At 53.6% G+C, this 14,117-nt stretch overlaps 1 protein-coding gene across 1 annotated transcript in view; it reads left to right on the top strand.

Moving 5' to 3' along the window:
* Positions 1-13,833, top strand: part of EPHA8 (EPH receptor A8) — a 52,950-nt gene extending 39,117 nt beyond the window's left edge. The window contains exons 6-17 of the mRNA XM_030289291.4: positions 295-419; positions 544-706; positions 1,468-1,564; positions 2,217-2,284; positions 2,753-2,878; positions 3,689-3,874; positions 4,484-4,545; positions 4,912-5,121; positions 7,622-7,771; positions 8,954-9,144; positions 10,128-10,283; positions 11,590-13,833. Coding sequence (XP_030145151.2) covers positions 295-419; positions 544-706; positions 1,468-1,564; positions 2,217-2,284; positions 2,753-2,878; positions 3,689-3,874; positions 4,484-4,545; positions 4,912-5,121; positions 7,622-7,771; positions 8,954-9,144; positions 10,128-10,283; positions 11,590-11,704 — 1,649 coding nt within the window. The 3' untranslated portion in view covers positions 11,705-13,833. The remainder of the gene's footprint in view (positions 1-294; positions 420-543; positions 707-1,467; positions 1,565-2,216; positions 2,285-2,752; positions 2,879-3,688; positions 3,875-4,483; positions 4,546-4,911; positions 5,122-7,621; positions 7,772-8,953; positions 9,145-10,127; positions 10,284-11,589) is intronic.
* Positions 13,834-14,117: the final 284 nt, after the last annotated feature.

The raw sequence follows: 14,117 nt of genomic DNA, 5'->3' as shown, positions 1-14,117 counted from the left end.
GGCTCCAGATCACAGCAAATCACTCATGTCCCCTCCTGCCTGTGCTGGGACATTGCCCTCCTCTCATCTTCTCAGAACTGCTTTACTCCATGGGAAAGAGACTGATGCATCCAAAACAAGGAAAAGCCTGTTTGCAATCCCCATCACAGCACTCATCTCCACATGGCTTTAATTAAACCAGAAAACAAGTTTAAGCCAGGGGTCCTGCCTGGGGCTCTGGTTCCACCCTTCTCTGTTGCTGTCTCCTGCTGCCCCCACTCAGCAGGCACTTAACCCCCTGTGTCTGGTCCTCAGCCCCGTCACAGGTGGTGGTGGTGCATCAGGAGAGCACAGGCCAGAACAGTGTCACCCTGCTGTGGCAAGAGCCGGACCAGCCCAACGGCATCATCCTGGAGTACGAGATCAAGTACTATGAGAAGGTAACACTGAGCATTTTCTCAGAGAGCCCCCTGCTATCAGCCAGCTTTGCACAAGGGGCTTCTTTGGAAGACTCTGTGGTTGCTGTGCTAATGCAGAGAAGGTTTTGTTGTTGATTTTCTCCAGGACAAGGAAATGCAGAGCTACTCAACTCTGAAATCCAAGAGCACCACTGCCACCATCTCTGGGCTCAAGCCTGCAACCCGCTACATCTTCCAGGTGCGCGCTCGCACCTCTGCTGGCTGCGGGAGGTTCAGTCAGACTGTGGAGGTGGAAACGGGGAAGCCGGGTGAGTGTGTGCAGGTGTAGGGTGTGGGAAGTGTGGGGCAGGGAGCATGGGGCCTGGTGATGCCCTTCTCCACTGTTCCTCTCCCACACAGGGAGGGGGCCTGAAGGCACATCTCCCCAGTGTTTCAGCCTGCAGGGATTGCTTGAGGTTGCATTCCTGACATGTTTGGAACAAGAGGAAACAGACTCAAGTTGAAACAGGGTTCAGGTTGGATAATAGGAAATATTTCTCCACTGAAAGAAGATATTGGAACAGGCTGCCCAGGACAGTGGTAGAGTCACCATGCCTGGAAGTGCTCAATGAATCTGTTGATACAGCACCTGGAGACATCTTTAAGTGATGGCCTTGGCCATGCTGGGTTAATGGTTGGACTCAGTGATCTTAGAGGTCTTTTCCAACCTTGATGATTCTCTGATTCTATGCTTATACATCAGAAAGAAGAGGGAGGAAGGATGTAGTAGTTAGGGTAGGGAAGACCTGGAGAGGTCCTGAGGCTCCAGTATCCTCTCTGTACTGGTCTGCTGTGTCACCATGGCTTTCTCAGATCTCTCCTTGGTTTTCCCACATATAAATGGTCCCTGTACACTGGGAGAGGCTCACAACTGGGAATATGTGGGTCAGTGTTTCATCTTTGAAGAAAGGCCATGACTGCATTGTCAGTCCAAGGCTTTGTATTTGAAGATCATGGGGTATGTTCATTCCTGAGCTCAGCAGTGCATTCCCCACTCCAGCTCATCCCCTTCCTACCCCGCTTTTTCCAGTGTCTCTCCGGTACGACACGATGACGATTGTCTGGATCTGCCTGACACTCATCACTGGCCTTGTCACCTTGCTGGTGGTTCTGATCTGCAAGAAGAGGTAAGGGTTTTGTGGAGGCTAGTGGTGTTTTCTGGAGGTCTCCAACAGGGACAGGAGGGATGGGAGAACTTGGGCACAACTTTTCTCCTTTCAGATTGTCCAGAGCATCTGTAGGTCCAGGGTTAATAAGCAGCCAGGAGACTTCATTTAAGGGTCACCACTTTCCCTGGCAGAGCCAGTCTCCAGATCTTGCCTTCATTCTAGCAGGATGAATAGTAATAAATGTGTGTGCATACTATAATATATAATATACGGAATATCAGTAGCATGAGCAATAGCCATACCAGTACCAGAACTACTACCGGTACAGGAGCTGACTAGATGGACTGGTGGGTAGGTCAAGGGTGGAGAGATCTTTTCTACAGCAGACAGATCCAAGGGAGACTATGTGCTCTGTATGAGCAGGGCTGAACCAGGCATGTGGAACACATGTGGTTTTAGGACTGTCAAGCCTTGGAGAGCACGTGGAGAGCATTTTGATCCAGACCAAAGTGTCAGTCCAGTGCAACGTAGGGATGCACCTGGTGGATGACCAAGTGTTTTCTCTGGCTGCCCACAGTCCCAGCATGCACTGCCTTCTACCCTGGTTTTGGAATGCTTGTGGGAGTGAGGCATGGGGGCTTCTATTCTGACCCTTGTCCTCCTGTGGCAGGCACTGTGGGTACAGCAAGGCTTTCCAGGACTCTGATGAGGAGAAGATGCATTATCAGAATGGGCAAGGTAGGACACCCTCTGAGAAGAACTCCAGCCCCACGGATGGGCAGACATGGATTGTTATCCCCTGACAGTTCTGTGGTTTCCAGGAGGAAGGGTTTTGTATCTTGCCTCCTCTGGGAACATGTCTTAGGAGACTTGAGTGGGCGAGCTGATCCCAGAGGCATCCTGATGATGGGGTTACACTCTGCACTTCGAGTGCAGCAGGATCACCCCAGAGAGCAGCAGGCCAGGGGCAGGGGTGGGGCATGATGGAGTGAGACAATCACATGGAGAACACCTGGGCAGCCAGGTCCTGAACTGCTCTGAGGACACTGCTGTGCCAAAGCGTGACTTGGGGTTCTTTGTGCTGCATCTCCCTGGCTCCTCAGCCTGTCCTGCCCCTGCCCATCCTCTGCCCTGTGGTTGGGTGTCCCTCCTCCCAGCAGGGCTGCCTGAGAGTGCTGATCCCCTCTCTCCCCTTTGAAACCCCAGTGAAGTTCCCTGAGTCCAAGTTCTATGTGGATCCCCACACATACGAGGACCCCTGCCAAGCTGTGCATGAGCTCACCCGTGAAATAGAGGCCTCCCGGATCAAGATTGAGAAGGTCATCGGGTCTGGTGAGTTCTGGTGCCCAGTTGCCCCTTTGCATGGTGTCTGCTCAGGGAAATCCATGATCTGAGGTTGTGCCATGCCCCTGGCCCGCTGGGATCAGAGCCATGCTCAGCAGGGCTTCATCTGCTCCTTATCCTTGTGAGATCAAAAACTTGGATAGAGTGGGGGTTTGGGAGAGGGAAAGAAACCCTTTGGAGCAGCCTGGTGCAGGGGGTTGCTGGTCAGCAGGTGTGGGAGTGGCAGCTCAGGCTGACACAGCAGATGGTTCAGCCTGTCCCCATGGGTGTCCCAACATGCACCCATGAAAAAAAATGGAGTGACAAGATGCAAATGGAAATTGCAAGCAAAATGGCACATTTGCAGAAGAAAGGGGAAATTTGCATAGGAACAGGGGCTTTGGAGAAAGTACAGTGCAGAGCTGGAGCTGGAACTTCACCAGCAGCACTCTGAGGGCCTAACCCAGAGGAATGGTGAAGGTCATCCTGGCTGCCCTGAGGTACTCAAATTTGTTCATTAAAAGCAATAAAAGAAGTGCCACTGTAATCACTGCCCTTGGCCCATTGCCTTCAGTGATAGGCACCGTATAGAGTTGTTTTCTGATGTTCCCACCCTTCCTGAACTAGAAGCAAGAGCTGATCAATCCTTTCAGAGGATTGAATCCTGGAGGGGTTGGAGGGGATTGAAATCCAGACTGAAACCCAGAGGGGCTGAGGTATGCTCTGGGTATGTTGACAGACTGGATGATTCCTGGTGTTGGTGGATGAGTGCAAGGAGCTGAGGAGTTCTCCATGCCCCCACTTTCACTTGCCTTGCAGGGGAGTCTGGAGAGGTGTGCTACGGCCGCCTGAAGCTGCCAGGGAAGAGGGAGATTCCCGTGGCCATCAAAGCACTGAAGGCAGGCTACACAGAGAAGCAGAGGCGAGACTTCCTGAGTGAGGCCAGCATCATGGCACAGTTCGACCACCCAAACGTCATCCACCTGGAGGGGGTGGTCACCAGGAGTATGTGGCTGGCAGGGGAGGGAGTGTATGGTGGAGCAGAACTGGGATCCATCTCCCTGCAGGCAGCCTGGGAGATGGGGGTCAGGGCTCACTTTCGGGTGCACTCCATCCTTCACTGGCCCAGTAGCTTTTCAGATTTGTGCACTTACATGGGACAGCCACCTCTTTGCCTTCTCTTCCAGAACAAACTTCCCCATGGCAGTTCCACACCATGCTCTGCAGTGTGCTCCAGATCGTTGTTGGTTTGGGAGATGTCCTACTCAAAGGCATTTATTTTAAAGGCTGCCTGTATTGAATCATAATTTGAAGTCTTTCTCCAAAAAGGCACATTCTGATGCAAAGCCTTACACTAATGGCATGCAAATTTCAGCAGGGTAATGAAACTGACCCAGCCATATCAATAGCACCTGGAGGGAGGGATACTTGTCTGGGTTGTTGCCACATCCTCATCACTGGGCCAGTCCTGCCCAGTGCAGGGCTGACAGCAGCCTGAGGGGCTGCAGAAGACCCACAGACCTCAATTAATGTCTCTCCCAGTGCAAATCTGGCATGGGGCTTCCTGGAGGAAGGTGACTTCTCTGCTAACTTGACCTCCCTTGTCTTCTGCAGGCAAATTGGTAATGATTGTTACTGAATATATGGAGAACGGCTCGCTAGACACCTTCCTCAGGGTAAGGAGCAAGTTTGTATTTTCATTCACTGCACATCCCCTGGGGCTGGTTCCTGCTCCTCAGCCTCACAGCCACTGTGTTAGAGAGAGCTGTGGGTGCTGGGCTGTCACCTTTCCAGCAGACACAGGCTCCAGGCATTGTGTCTGGCTCCCTGGAGTGCCGCTGCAAAAGCAGGGACAACAGCCTGAGCACGTGTCAGAGGCACTGAGAGGGCAGGAAGTGGGCAGGGGTACAAGCAGGAGGCACTGGGGTCAGAGGAGGTACAAAGCCAAAGACAAGAGGCACTGGGGGACTGGTTTAATGACAGCAGCACCAATAGGATGGTGGTGAGAACCACAGGCGCACTCTGGGTTATTTCCTTTCCAGAAACACGATGGACAATTCACCATCATCCAGCTGGTGGGGATGCTGCGGGGCATTGGGGCAGGCATGAGGTACCTGTCTGACCTGGGCTACGTGCACCGGGACCTGGCCGCCCGCAACATCCTGGTCAACAGCAACCTGGTGTGCAAGGTGTCCGACTTCGGCCTCTCCCGCATCCTGGAGGACGACCCCGATGCTGCGTACACCACCACGGTGGGTGGCTCACAGAGCTGGTCCCTGCTGCTGCCCCAGACCTCTGTCTCATGGAAAAGTCAGAGATTCTCTAAGGCAGCCTGGGGTCCCAGGGGTCTGCCTGGCCCCCGGGCAGCCGCTGCCGTGGGTGTCCGGATAGCGCTGCGCTGTCAGGCTCAGCCTGTCTGGGTCCCTCGGCTCAGCTCCCAGCCGTGAGCAAACTTAGTGAGCAGCTCTGGAGTGATTTCAGCTCTGTGAGTTCAGCTCTCTGTGATTTCGCTCTGTGCTTGCAAGTGCCTCTGGCAGACACACAGGGGGAGAGAGAGAGGGAGAAGGCTGTATGCGGTTCCACACCGGTGTCCCGTTATTTCAGTGAAGGTGGCAGGGACAGCTCTTCTCCGCTGAACAGGGCAGAAATGGGGGTTTATATAGGGTGCAGGGGTATTGGAAATTGTCCAATTGCCAGGTTTGAGGAGAATACGACCTATAGCCTTACAGAGAGGTAACAAGGGTCTGAATGTGGAAGAGGGGCTTCTTTGGTCCAGTCACCACGACTTAAGGATTTCTTATCTTAGGTGAGTGATTGCCAGGGAGGCCTTGCAGGGCCTCTGACTGCTGCAGCACTCAAGTCAAAATAGGTAGGGCAGGAATGCTGATATCCCTTCCTGCTGATATCTGGGCCAACAGTTTAAACCCAAAGAGCTCCTGAGCCTTAATGCATTGTCCTTCACACAGGGACATCCCAGAACTGAGTGTGCAGTGAACAAAGAGCAGCAGGATGGCAGGACAGGGAGTTATCAAACATCCCCAGCCAATGCTCCCATGGGTGTGTGTGGCCTCTGTGTCCTCATTGGAGTCCTTCCCTAGGCTGTGTAGCTCCATCCACTCCTCAGCTGTCCTAGAGTCATCAATCTATAGCAGGGTGTTCTGGTCCACCCTTCAGCATTGTGGCTACACACTGTTTTTTCCATGTGACTCTGCCTCATTCATGGATGCAGAAAAGGTGGGAATTGATTTTGCAACCTGTGGTTTTGTTTCATGCAGGGCACTTTTGTCTGCGAAACCATGTTGAGATTTTTCTGGCCAACCTGGCAGCTCTGTTTCTTGATGTCCTCCTCCATGGGAGGTCATCAGGAGCCAAATTAAATACATTTTCATGAAATACATAGAATATGCTAAATAAAATGAGCTCTCTTTGCTCTTCTCTAGCCGTGAAAAGAATTAGTGTGCTCTCCTGGAACACATCATAGTTCCTGATGGAGGCTATTTTGGAGCTGTAGTGGAGGAGTCCAAACATCATATCTCAGAAAGACCAAAACTACAGAAGCAGAAAGAGCTTCAGGCTTCTTTGGGGCAGCTGATGTTGAGCATGTCCCAGAGCAGCTGTAGCTCTGAGGGATAAGCACACCAAGGCCCAGCCTAAAGAACGTGGCCCTTTATGGTCTTTGCTTGGCTTCAGCAAAGTGGAGAAGCTGAGCCAAAGTGGCTCACTGTGTGTGTGTCTATGCATTCATCTGCTCCTTCTGGTATCTCAAGAAATAGCATGTCATTCCAGAAAATTTAACTTTGGGGAAGGTTCCTGCTGCTTGTTTTCTGGTGCTTTGAGGTACCTTGGTGCAGTGAAAGCCACCAGACCTGGTTGCTCTGGAGGAAGATTGGATAGTGCATAGTGTGGGCAGAGCTGAACCACAAGGATGCAGTGGCAGAGTCAGGAGCTCTGGTGAGGTCTCAGTCAGGGCACCCCACAAATGATGTTTCTTTTGTGTTCAGAAACTTGTGTTCCTCCTGTGTTGTCTTCAACATGCTCAGGAGATTGCTTCACCCAAGGAACTCTCCCAGAAAACACATTGTTCATCTTCAGTCCTTATCAAGGCACATGCCAGAGCAGGCAGGACTCAGCTGGGTAGAGGCAACACTCCCTACACGGGTATCCCTGAATGGTGATGGCACACCATTCCTGCCCCAGATGCTCTGGGAAGCCCACCCAATGTCCCCTACACTGCAACTTTCCTCTTCAGATGGTTGGCAACCACATTTCCAGCTTAAAAGCATTCTTAGTCCACATATTGTCGATTTTTGTCAGCATGGTCCTTTAATTGAATGCATCTGCCTTTTCAGTCCTTGCCTGTCAAAGCAGGGAAGGACAGGAAGCACATCCCATCACTCTCCCTGCCTGCTCAAGTCAGACTCTCTGCTTGCACAGAGAGTCAGCTCTGTGCTTGTGTGCTCTGGTGGCCAGGCTCCTCTTCATCACTTTGAATTCTTGTCTCTTGAGCACTGGGGAACCAAACTGTGCATGAAGACCTTGTAAAAGAGCACAGTGTTGCCCTTGCTCTGCTGGAAATACCTTGAAGTCATCCTTCACATACACCTCTGGGTTTATCTTGGGCAGATTACCTCATCAGTCCTTTTTAGAAGATGTCACCCCAGCTCATTGCTTGTCCAACAGCTGTCCCAGCTGCAGAGCTCAGGATGCTGAGCCCTGCCTGCTCTGAGCCTCCACTCTCACTCCCTTTTCCAGGGCGGGAAGATCCCGATCCGATGGACAGCTCCTGAGGCCATTGCATACCGCAAGTTCTCCTCGGCCAGCGACGTGTGGAGCTATGGAATAGTCATGTGGGAGGTGCTGGCCTACGGAGAGCGGCCCTACTGGAACATGACCAACCGGGACGTGAGTGGTGCCAAGCCTGCCCCTCCTGCCCCTTCCCCAGGCCATCCCACAGGGGCCTGGGAACAGGGGCCCAGCGCTCAGCTCCTGCCTCTCTTCACATCCCCACAGGGCTGTGCACAGCGTGCATGTCCCCTCTCTGGTGACAGCAGTCCATCCCTGCACTGCACAGCCTTTGCCTTTGCAGTCCTGTGGCACCCAGGAGTGGCCAGAGCTCATATACTGACCTGCCTGCTGGCCCTTCCCAATCCTGCCCCGTTCCTGGGGACACTGGTTAAGTTCCCGGTACAAACGCAGGCAGGGAGGTCACTGCCACACTGGCTGTGGCTGTCCACAGTCCTGCCTTTCTGTTGGCTGGAGAGAGTCAGCTCATGTTGTGCCACATTTCCCAGTCCCCAGAAGGGGTCAGGGCTTCCCTAGGATCGTTGCAGCCCCACTGCAGCAGCCTGCCAGTTCCAGTGCTGGGCGTCCATCCCTTGCACTGTCCAAATGAGGCTGCTGAGAGCCTCAAGGCTAGCACCACCCAGCTGCAGGCTTTGGGCTTGTCCGAGTTGTGTGGAGCCATTCTCACCTCAAGAGTAGCATAAAATCTGAAGGAAAATGTATGTTATAATCCTGACCACAACCTGAGGGAAAAATTTCCATAGGAGACAGTAAAATGAGTATTTTGGCTCTGCAGAACCATAGGACTCCTTTTGTTACCTATGAGTACTATAAATTTCCCCCTGTGCTGGGAGTCCACTCTCTTCCTATTTTTTTTTTTTTAATTTATTTTGTGGTGGCTTTGGTGACAGTAGGGCATGAATGCAGTGGCTTACACTACCTCCTCCACGAAATTTCTTCAAGCAGTATTTCCTCTGAAACCTTGCCGACCAGTGCCACATCCTGGCTGTAGAAAAACTGAGTGTGAGTGCAGCCCTCGTGGCTTGTCTGCTGGAGGGAAGCTGCAATATTTTAGGCCACTGGACCACTGAACAACTCTGTTGTCATAGCACTGATTTCCTGTATGCGTGTGATGTCCAGCCTGCTGCCAGCTCTGCACAGAGCCTGCATGCAGCCATTCATTTGTTTAGCATGGAGTTTGTGCACATCCCTCTGCTTCCCATCCCATGGCCCCAGCAGCTCTCACGGAGCTTCCCCTTGGATGGGGGTGCAGCTCCTCTGCAGCTTGTGGCTTCCTTCCAGGTGATTAACTCTGTGGAGGAAGGCTACCGCCTGCCTGCCCCCATGGGCTGCCCCACCACCCTGCACCAGCTGATGCTGGACTGCTGGCAGAAGGAGCGCAGCGAGAGGCCTCGCTTCGCCCACATTGTCGGCGTCCTGGACAAGCTGATCCGCAACCCTGACAATCTCAAGTGCACAGGCACCTTGAACAGGTGAGGGCTCCCTAAGGCCTGTGTCAGCAGGGGCGAATGATGTGACACTGCTCAGAGCATGTGGTTTGCAGTTCTGACTGGCTGCAGCACCAATGCCTGCCCTTGGGAGTGTGGACATGCACAGGGCCCGTGGACATAGGTTGTGGTGGGTAGTGAGGAACTTCCTGCACTTCACTGCCTTGCTCCCACCATGGCATCCCCATGCCAAGGCCAAGGAAGTGCAGCAGTGTCCGTGCAGCAGCATCCCTGCCTTTACCTGCTAGGACTCTCTCGGTCCTGCTCTGCAGGATCTGGAGATTAGCTGTGTAACAGCTATGTGCCCAGGTGGGCAGGAGACCAATGGCCTCTGGTCAGGATCAGGAATAATGAGGCCAGCAGGACTGGGGCAGTGATTTCCCCCCTGTGCTGGGCACTGGTGAGGCCCCACCTTGAATCCTGGGGTCAGTCCTGGGCTCCTCATGACAAGACAAAAATGGAGGGGCTAGAGTGTGTCCAGAGCTGGGGAAGGGTCTGGAGCACCCTGGTTTCAGCCTGAGGGAGCTAGGAGGGGCTAGCCTGGGGAAAAGGAGGTTCAGGGGGAACTTCTGGCTCTTCGCAACTCTCTAACAGGAGGGTACCGCCAGGCAGCGGTTGGCCTCTGGTCCCAGGGAATGAGGAAAAGATAAAATGGCCTCAAGTTGTGCCACAGGAGGTTTAGGTTTGGTATTAGGGAATTTTTTTTTCACAAAAAGGGTGGTCAGGCCCTGGCACAGGCTGTCCAGGGCAGTGGTGAAGTCATCATCCCTGGAGGTGTGGATGTGGCACCTGGGGACATGGTTTAGTGGTAGCCCTTGCACTGCTGAGTCAACAGTTGGAGTTGATGATGTTAAAGGGCTTTTCCAGCCTTAATGTTCTCCTGATTATATAGGTGCATTCAGGTGGCCCTCCCAGCCTGGTCACCTTGGACCCACCTTTCTGGTCTAACCCTTGTGTTCTGCTCCCAGGTTCACCCAGACACGCTTGGACAGGGGTCTCCTCGACCTGACCAGCTGCTTGACTGTGGAGGACTGGCTGGACTCCATCCGACTGGGGCACTACCGGGACAACTTTGCCATGGCCGGGTACTCCTCCCTGGGCATGGTGATGCGCATGAACATCGAGTGAGTAGCAGGGAACAAACAGCACTGTCTGTGTGTCCCCGCACCAACCCGCTAGCCCCAGACAGTGACCATCCTGCCTCTGCTGGCTTGTTCTAGTTGGTCCTTGGTGCTCGAGATGTATCTCTAGGCACACGGTGTTGAGGCCTGGGGCAGTGTGCAAGATTGCGCTGAACTTTGAGGGAAGGTGTGGGAGTTGTACGGAGAAGCTGTGAACTCCGAGTCACCTCCAGTGCTCTGTGGTGGCTCTCCAATGTCACCATAGGCCCATAGGAGGTAATTCAGGTTGCAAGGTGCTCCAGGTTGAGTTGCTAACCCAACCTCTTGGTCACAGCAGGGTCAGGCAGGAGGCTGCTGTCTCCTTGTGCTTCTCATCTTTGTTTTTCCTGCAGAAGGCACCTCTGGACTAGAGTGTGGCTGTGCTATTCTGCACAGCTTGTCTAGGATCACTGGGAAACAATCTTAGCTGGGCATTACCTTGGAGCTTTGTCAGACCCCTGTGCACAGGACTGGCTCCCTGCTCAGTGCAGCCAGGAGGAAGACATCACTGGAAGGTCATTAACACATTACCAAGGGTGGGTTAAGTAAGGAGAGCTGGAGAAGATCTGTCTCACCACCCTCCTGCTGTAAGGAACTTGATCTCTCACCTGTCTAGAGAGTTTCTAAGGTGGAGCATCCAAGCAGTACCAAAAAGGAAGGCAACTATGCCAGCTCCTGCCCTTATACCCTTATACATCACTCATCCCTTACTGTTACGAGTAGTGACAGCCTGTTCAGCCTCTAAGGAGCCTTGTTCCCTGTCCAAAGGCATGGAGCTGCTGGAGACTGGTTCCTGTGGCAGTGAAAGGGAAGGCAGAGAGACACAAACAAATGTGCATTGATCAGGGCTGTACATGGGGCCTTTGCTCTGGGATTGAGCTGATGGTGATCCTTGTTTCTCATGCACATCAGAGAATCTTTTGAATGGGGAAGGCTCATCATCCATCCTTCTGACTGGGTTATCTGAGGGCATCTCACTAAAACTGAATCCAATTTCACAGCATCGATCTTGTCACCACGAGCCTGTCAGGAGTGATCTTCCTCCTACTCCCCACAGGGCTGTCACAGTGGCCTTGTCAGGAGCACATGTCCAAGAGAATGGCAGCCTCTCTGTCCCTGGGAGGATGTCCACGGACCCTCAGCAGGACCAGCCTTGTGCTGATGTGCAAGTGGAGAAGAGCCAGGCACAGGCTCCTGGGCTGGTCCATGGGGTGCAGTTGTCTCCCTGGGGCCCGGCACAGGTGTCTTTGACAGTGTCTTTGTTCTCCAGGGATGTTCGGAGTCTGGGCATCACCATGATGGGCCACCAGAAGAAGATCTTGAGCAGTATCCAGGCCATGAGATCCCAGCTGCTGAATACAAATGGCCCCAGGAGGCATCTCTGACCAAAAGCTGTGCAGAGCTGCATCAGGCCTTCCTTAACACTTACCCTGGCAAAGGGGCTGCAGGGTGGTGAGCAGGAACAGGGGCACCAGGAGCTGGAGCCCTGCCAGCATCTCTGTGATTTCAGCATTGGTGGAAACATGGTGTTCCAGATACCTTGGTGGTCCTGTTGCTTCCTTCCCCCAGGTGAAGGGGGGAGCAGCCTTCCAAGCAGACACACTCTGCTATTTCCCTGTGGGACTGGGGGGTCTCCCCACAACTATGCAGGACAGTAGACAACCCCTTCACCCAATGGGATGGTCCAGCTGCTCCTGCAGGTGGAGGGGTATCAGACACATCAGCAATAACCAGGAGCAGTGGGCTGGGCTTGCCATGGCACACAGCTCCTTTGGATCAGGCAGCTGGGGAGTTCCTTGGATCTCTGAACTGAGCAGGGCTCCACATACTGCACACAGCAGAGACAGCCTTGCTTCCTGTACCACCCAGTGTACTCCAGCCTGGACCTCCTGAACTGCACCAGCCTGAAGGTGACTTCGTGCTCCACCTCTACCAAGAGCAGGAGGGCAGGAGATAGAATCCACCATGGCAGTGCTAGGAACAGCTGGCTCTGCCTTCAGACCATACTTCCCAGCTGGGAGGAGAGTTGTCCAGGGCCTTCAGCCTGGAGACCCAAGAAGCCCTGGAGTGCTGCAGGACACTCTCCACTTCTTTAACCCACCAGCACTACTCCTCCACAGATCCAGCACAGCCCTCCAGGCAGCCCAGACATATTTTCTAGGGCCACAAGCTCAGGTTTCTCTGCCAGCAGAATCATCCTAGCCTCCCCCAGAACAGAGAGGAATGGGAGTGTGCTCCCATGTCACATGAAGGAGGGACAGAGAAACAACTCTTCTTTGTTCCTATATTGTCCTAGAGAAACCCAAGAGCTGTGCCATCACCTGGCTGCCAGTGCCCAGGGCTGCTGGATCACCTGCAGAGGAGGGGTCCTGACAGTATTTCCAGCTGCAATCACGGCATCCTGTGGCTGGGACGGAGGCTCTGGTGACCTCAGTGTCTAGCAGAGTGGTCTGTCCTCCACAGGAGCATCTCTCTGGGTGAGCTTGCCTGGTGCTGAGCAGTGGACTCCAAAGATGTGTGGAGCTGGCCCAAGAGGTTGAGCTGGGTGCAGAGGGGCAGATGAACTGGAGAGTGGGGCAGGCTGTGGGCTCTGGGTTTCCTTTTGGTGTAAATAAAATTTTCTATGGGTTTGGGAACTGTTTTACTGAAATAGGATGTTAAGTACACAAAATGGTCTCAAAGCACAGAAGCCTCACTTGTGGGGCTGAACTCACTGCAAAAAAAACACTTGCTGGGAGCATGGCTGGGGTGGGGGGGTGACAGGAGGGGACACAGACTGGAGAGGAGCCACACTCCCTGCAGGGCCCAGCCTGACCCACAGCACCCTGTCCTTCCCAGGGGCACAGCAAACCCAGCATCACTCAATGCAGGTGCTGGTGGGATGTGGCTGGAGGGCTGTTCCTGCCAGGCCTGTTTGGGCACAAGGGGGGTGGGGGGTGGGTTAAAGCCATTTCTCAGCTGCAATAATCCTGGCTAAACCAGCCTGTCCAGGGCTGGCTTGGCTTTCCATGCAGAGCACTTGTGTGCTGATGGATTCTCTGACTATGGCGGGTACTTTACTTCTTCCTATGGAAGCTTTTTGTAAGGGGGACAGATGCAATGTATTGTTTCATTTGTATTGCACCCTGCATCCTGCACTCAGCCCTGGCACACTCCCTCCCCACAGCCAGGATGTGATGAAGCTCATCCAAGCTCTGCAGCACAGGGGGCTGGTCCTGGCCCTGTCCTCTCTTCCCAACATTTGGGACTCCATCAAGGATGCACTGGTGAGAGCAGAGGTCAGACCCATGCCACACCTGTGTCCTTAAGGTTTGCTGGGCAACCCCAGTCAGATGGGCTGCAGGATCTGAGGCTGGGAGCTGCCAGATGGCCCCTTTCCAGGTGGTTCATGAGTCAGATCCTGCAGTGTGGGATCACTGGGCTGCTCCTGGCTATGGGAATGGTGGGGCAGGGTTTCCCTTTTATGTTCAGAGTGTGCACTTCCCCTGGACAATAAAAATCCCTCTTTCCGTGATCCATCTCCTTGCCTGTTATTGTCACTGAGCTGCACTGAGATGCTCAGCTAGTCACCACCTCCCTTGCTGCAGAAAGCCTCCCAACAAGTGAAGGATGCTTCTCTGCAAAGCAAGAGTGTCCATGGGATGGGCCCACAGGGACAGGGAAGAGCCTAGAGGATGTTTGTAGGCTCCCGGGGGAGGGGTGCTGTGGAGGACAGGATTCCCCAAAACCACCAAGCCATTGCTACGTAGGAGCATCTCATGCAGGACATGATGCAAGAACAAGATATCTCGTGTGCAA

This window comes from Taeniopygia guttata, chromosome 21 (assembly GCF_048771995.1).
Source record: "Taeniopygia guttata chromosome 21, bTaeGut7.mat, whole genome shotgun sequence".
Taxonomy (NCBI): Eukaryota; Metazoa; Chordata; class Aves; order Passeriformes; family Estrildidae; genus Taeniopygia; species Taeniopygia guttata.
This window is presented reverse-complemented; position numbering and strand designations above follow the sequence as displayed.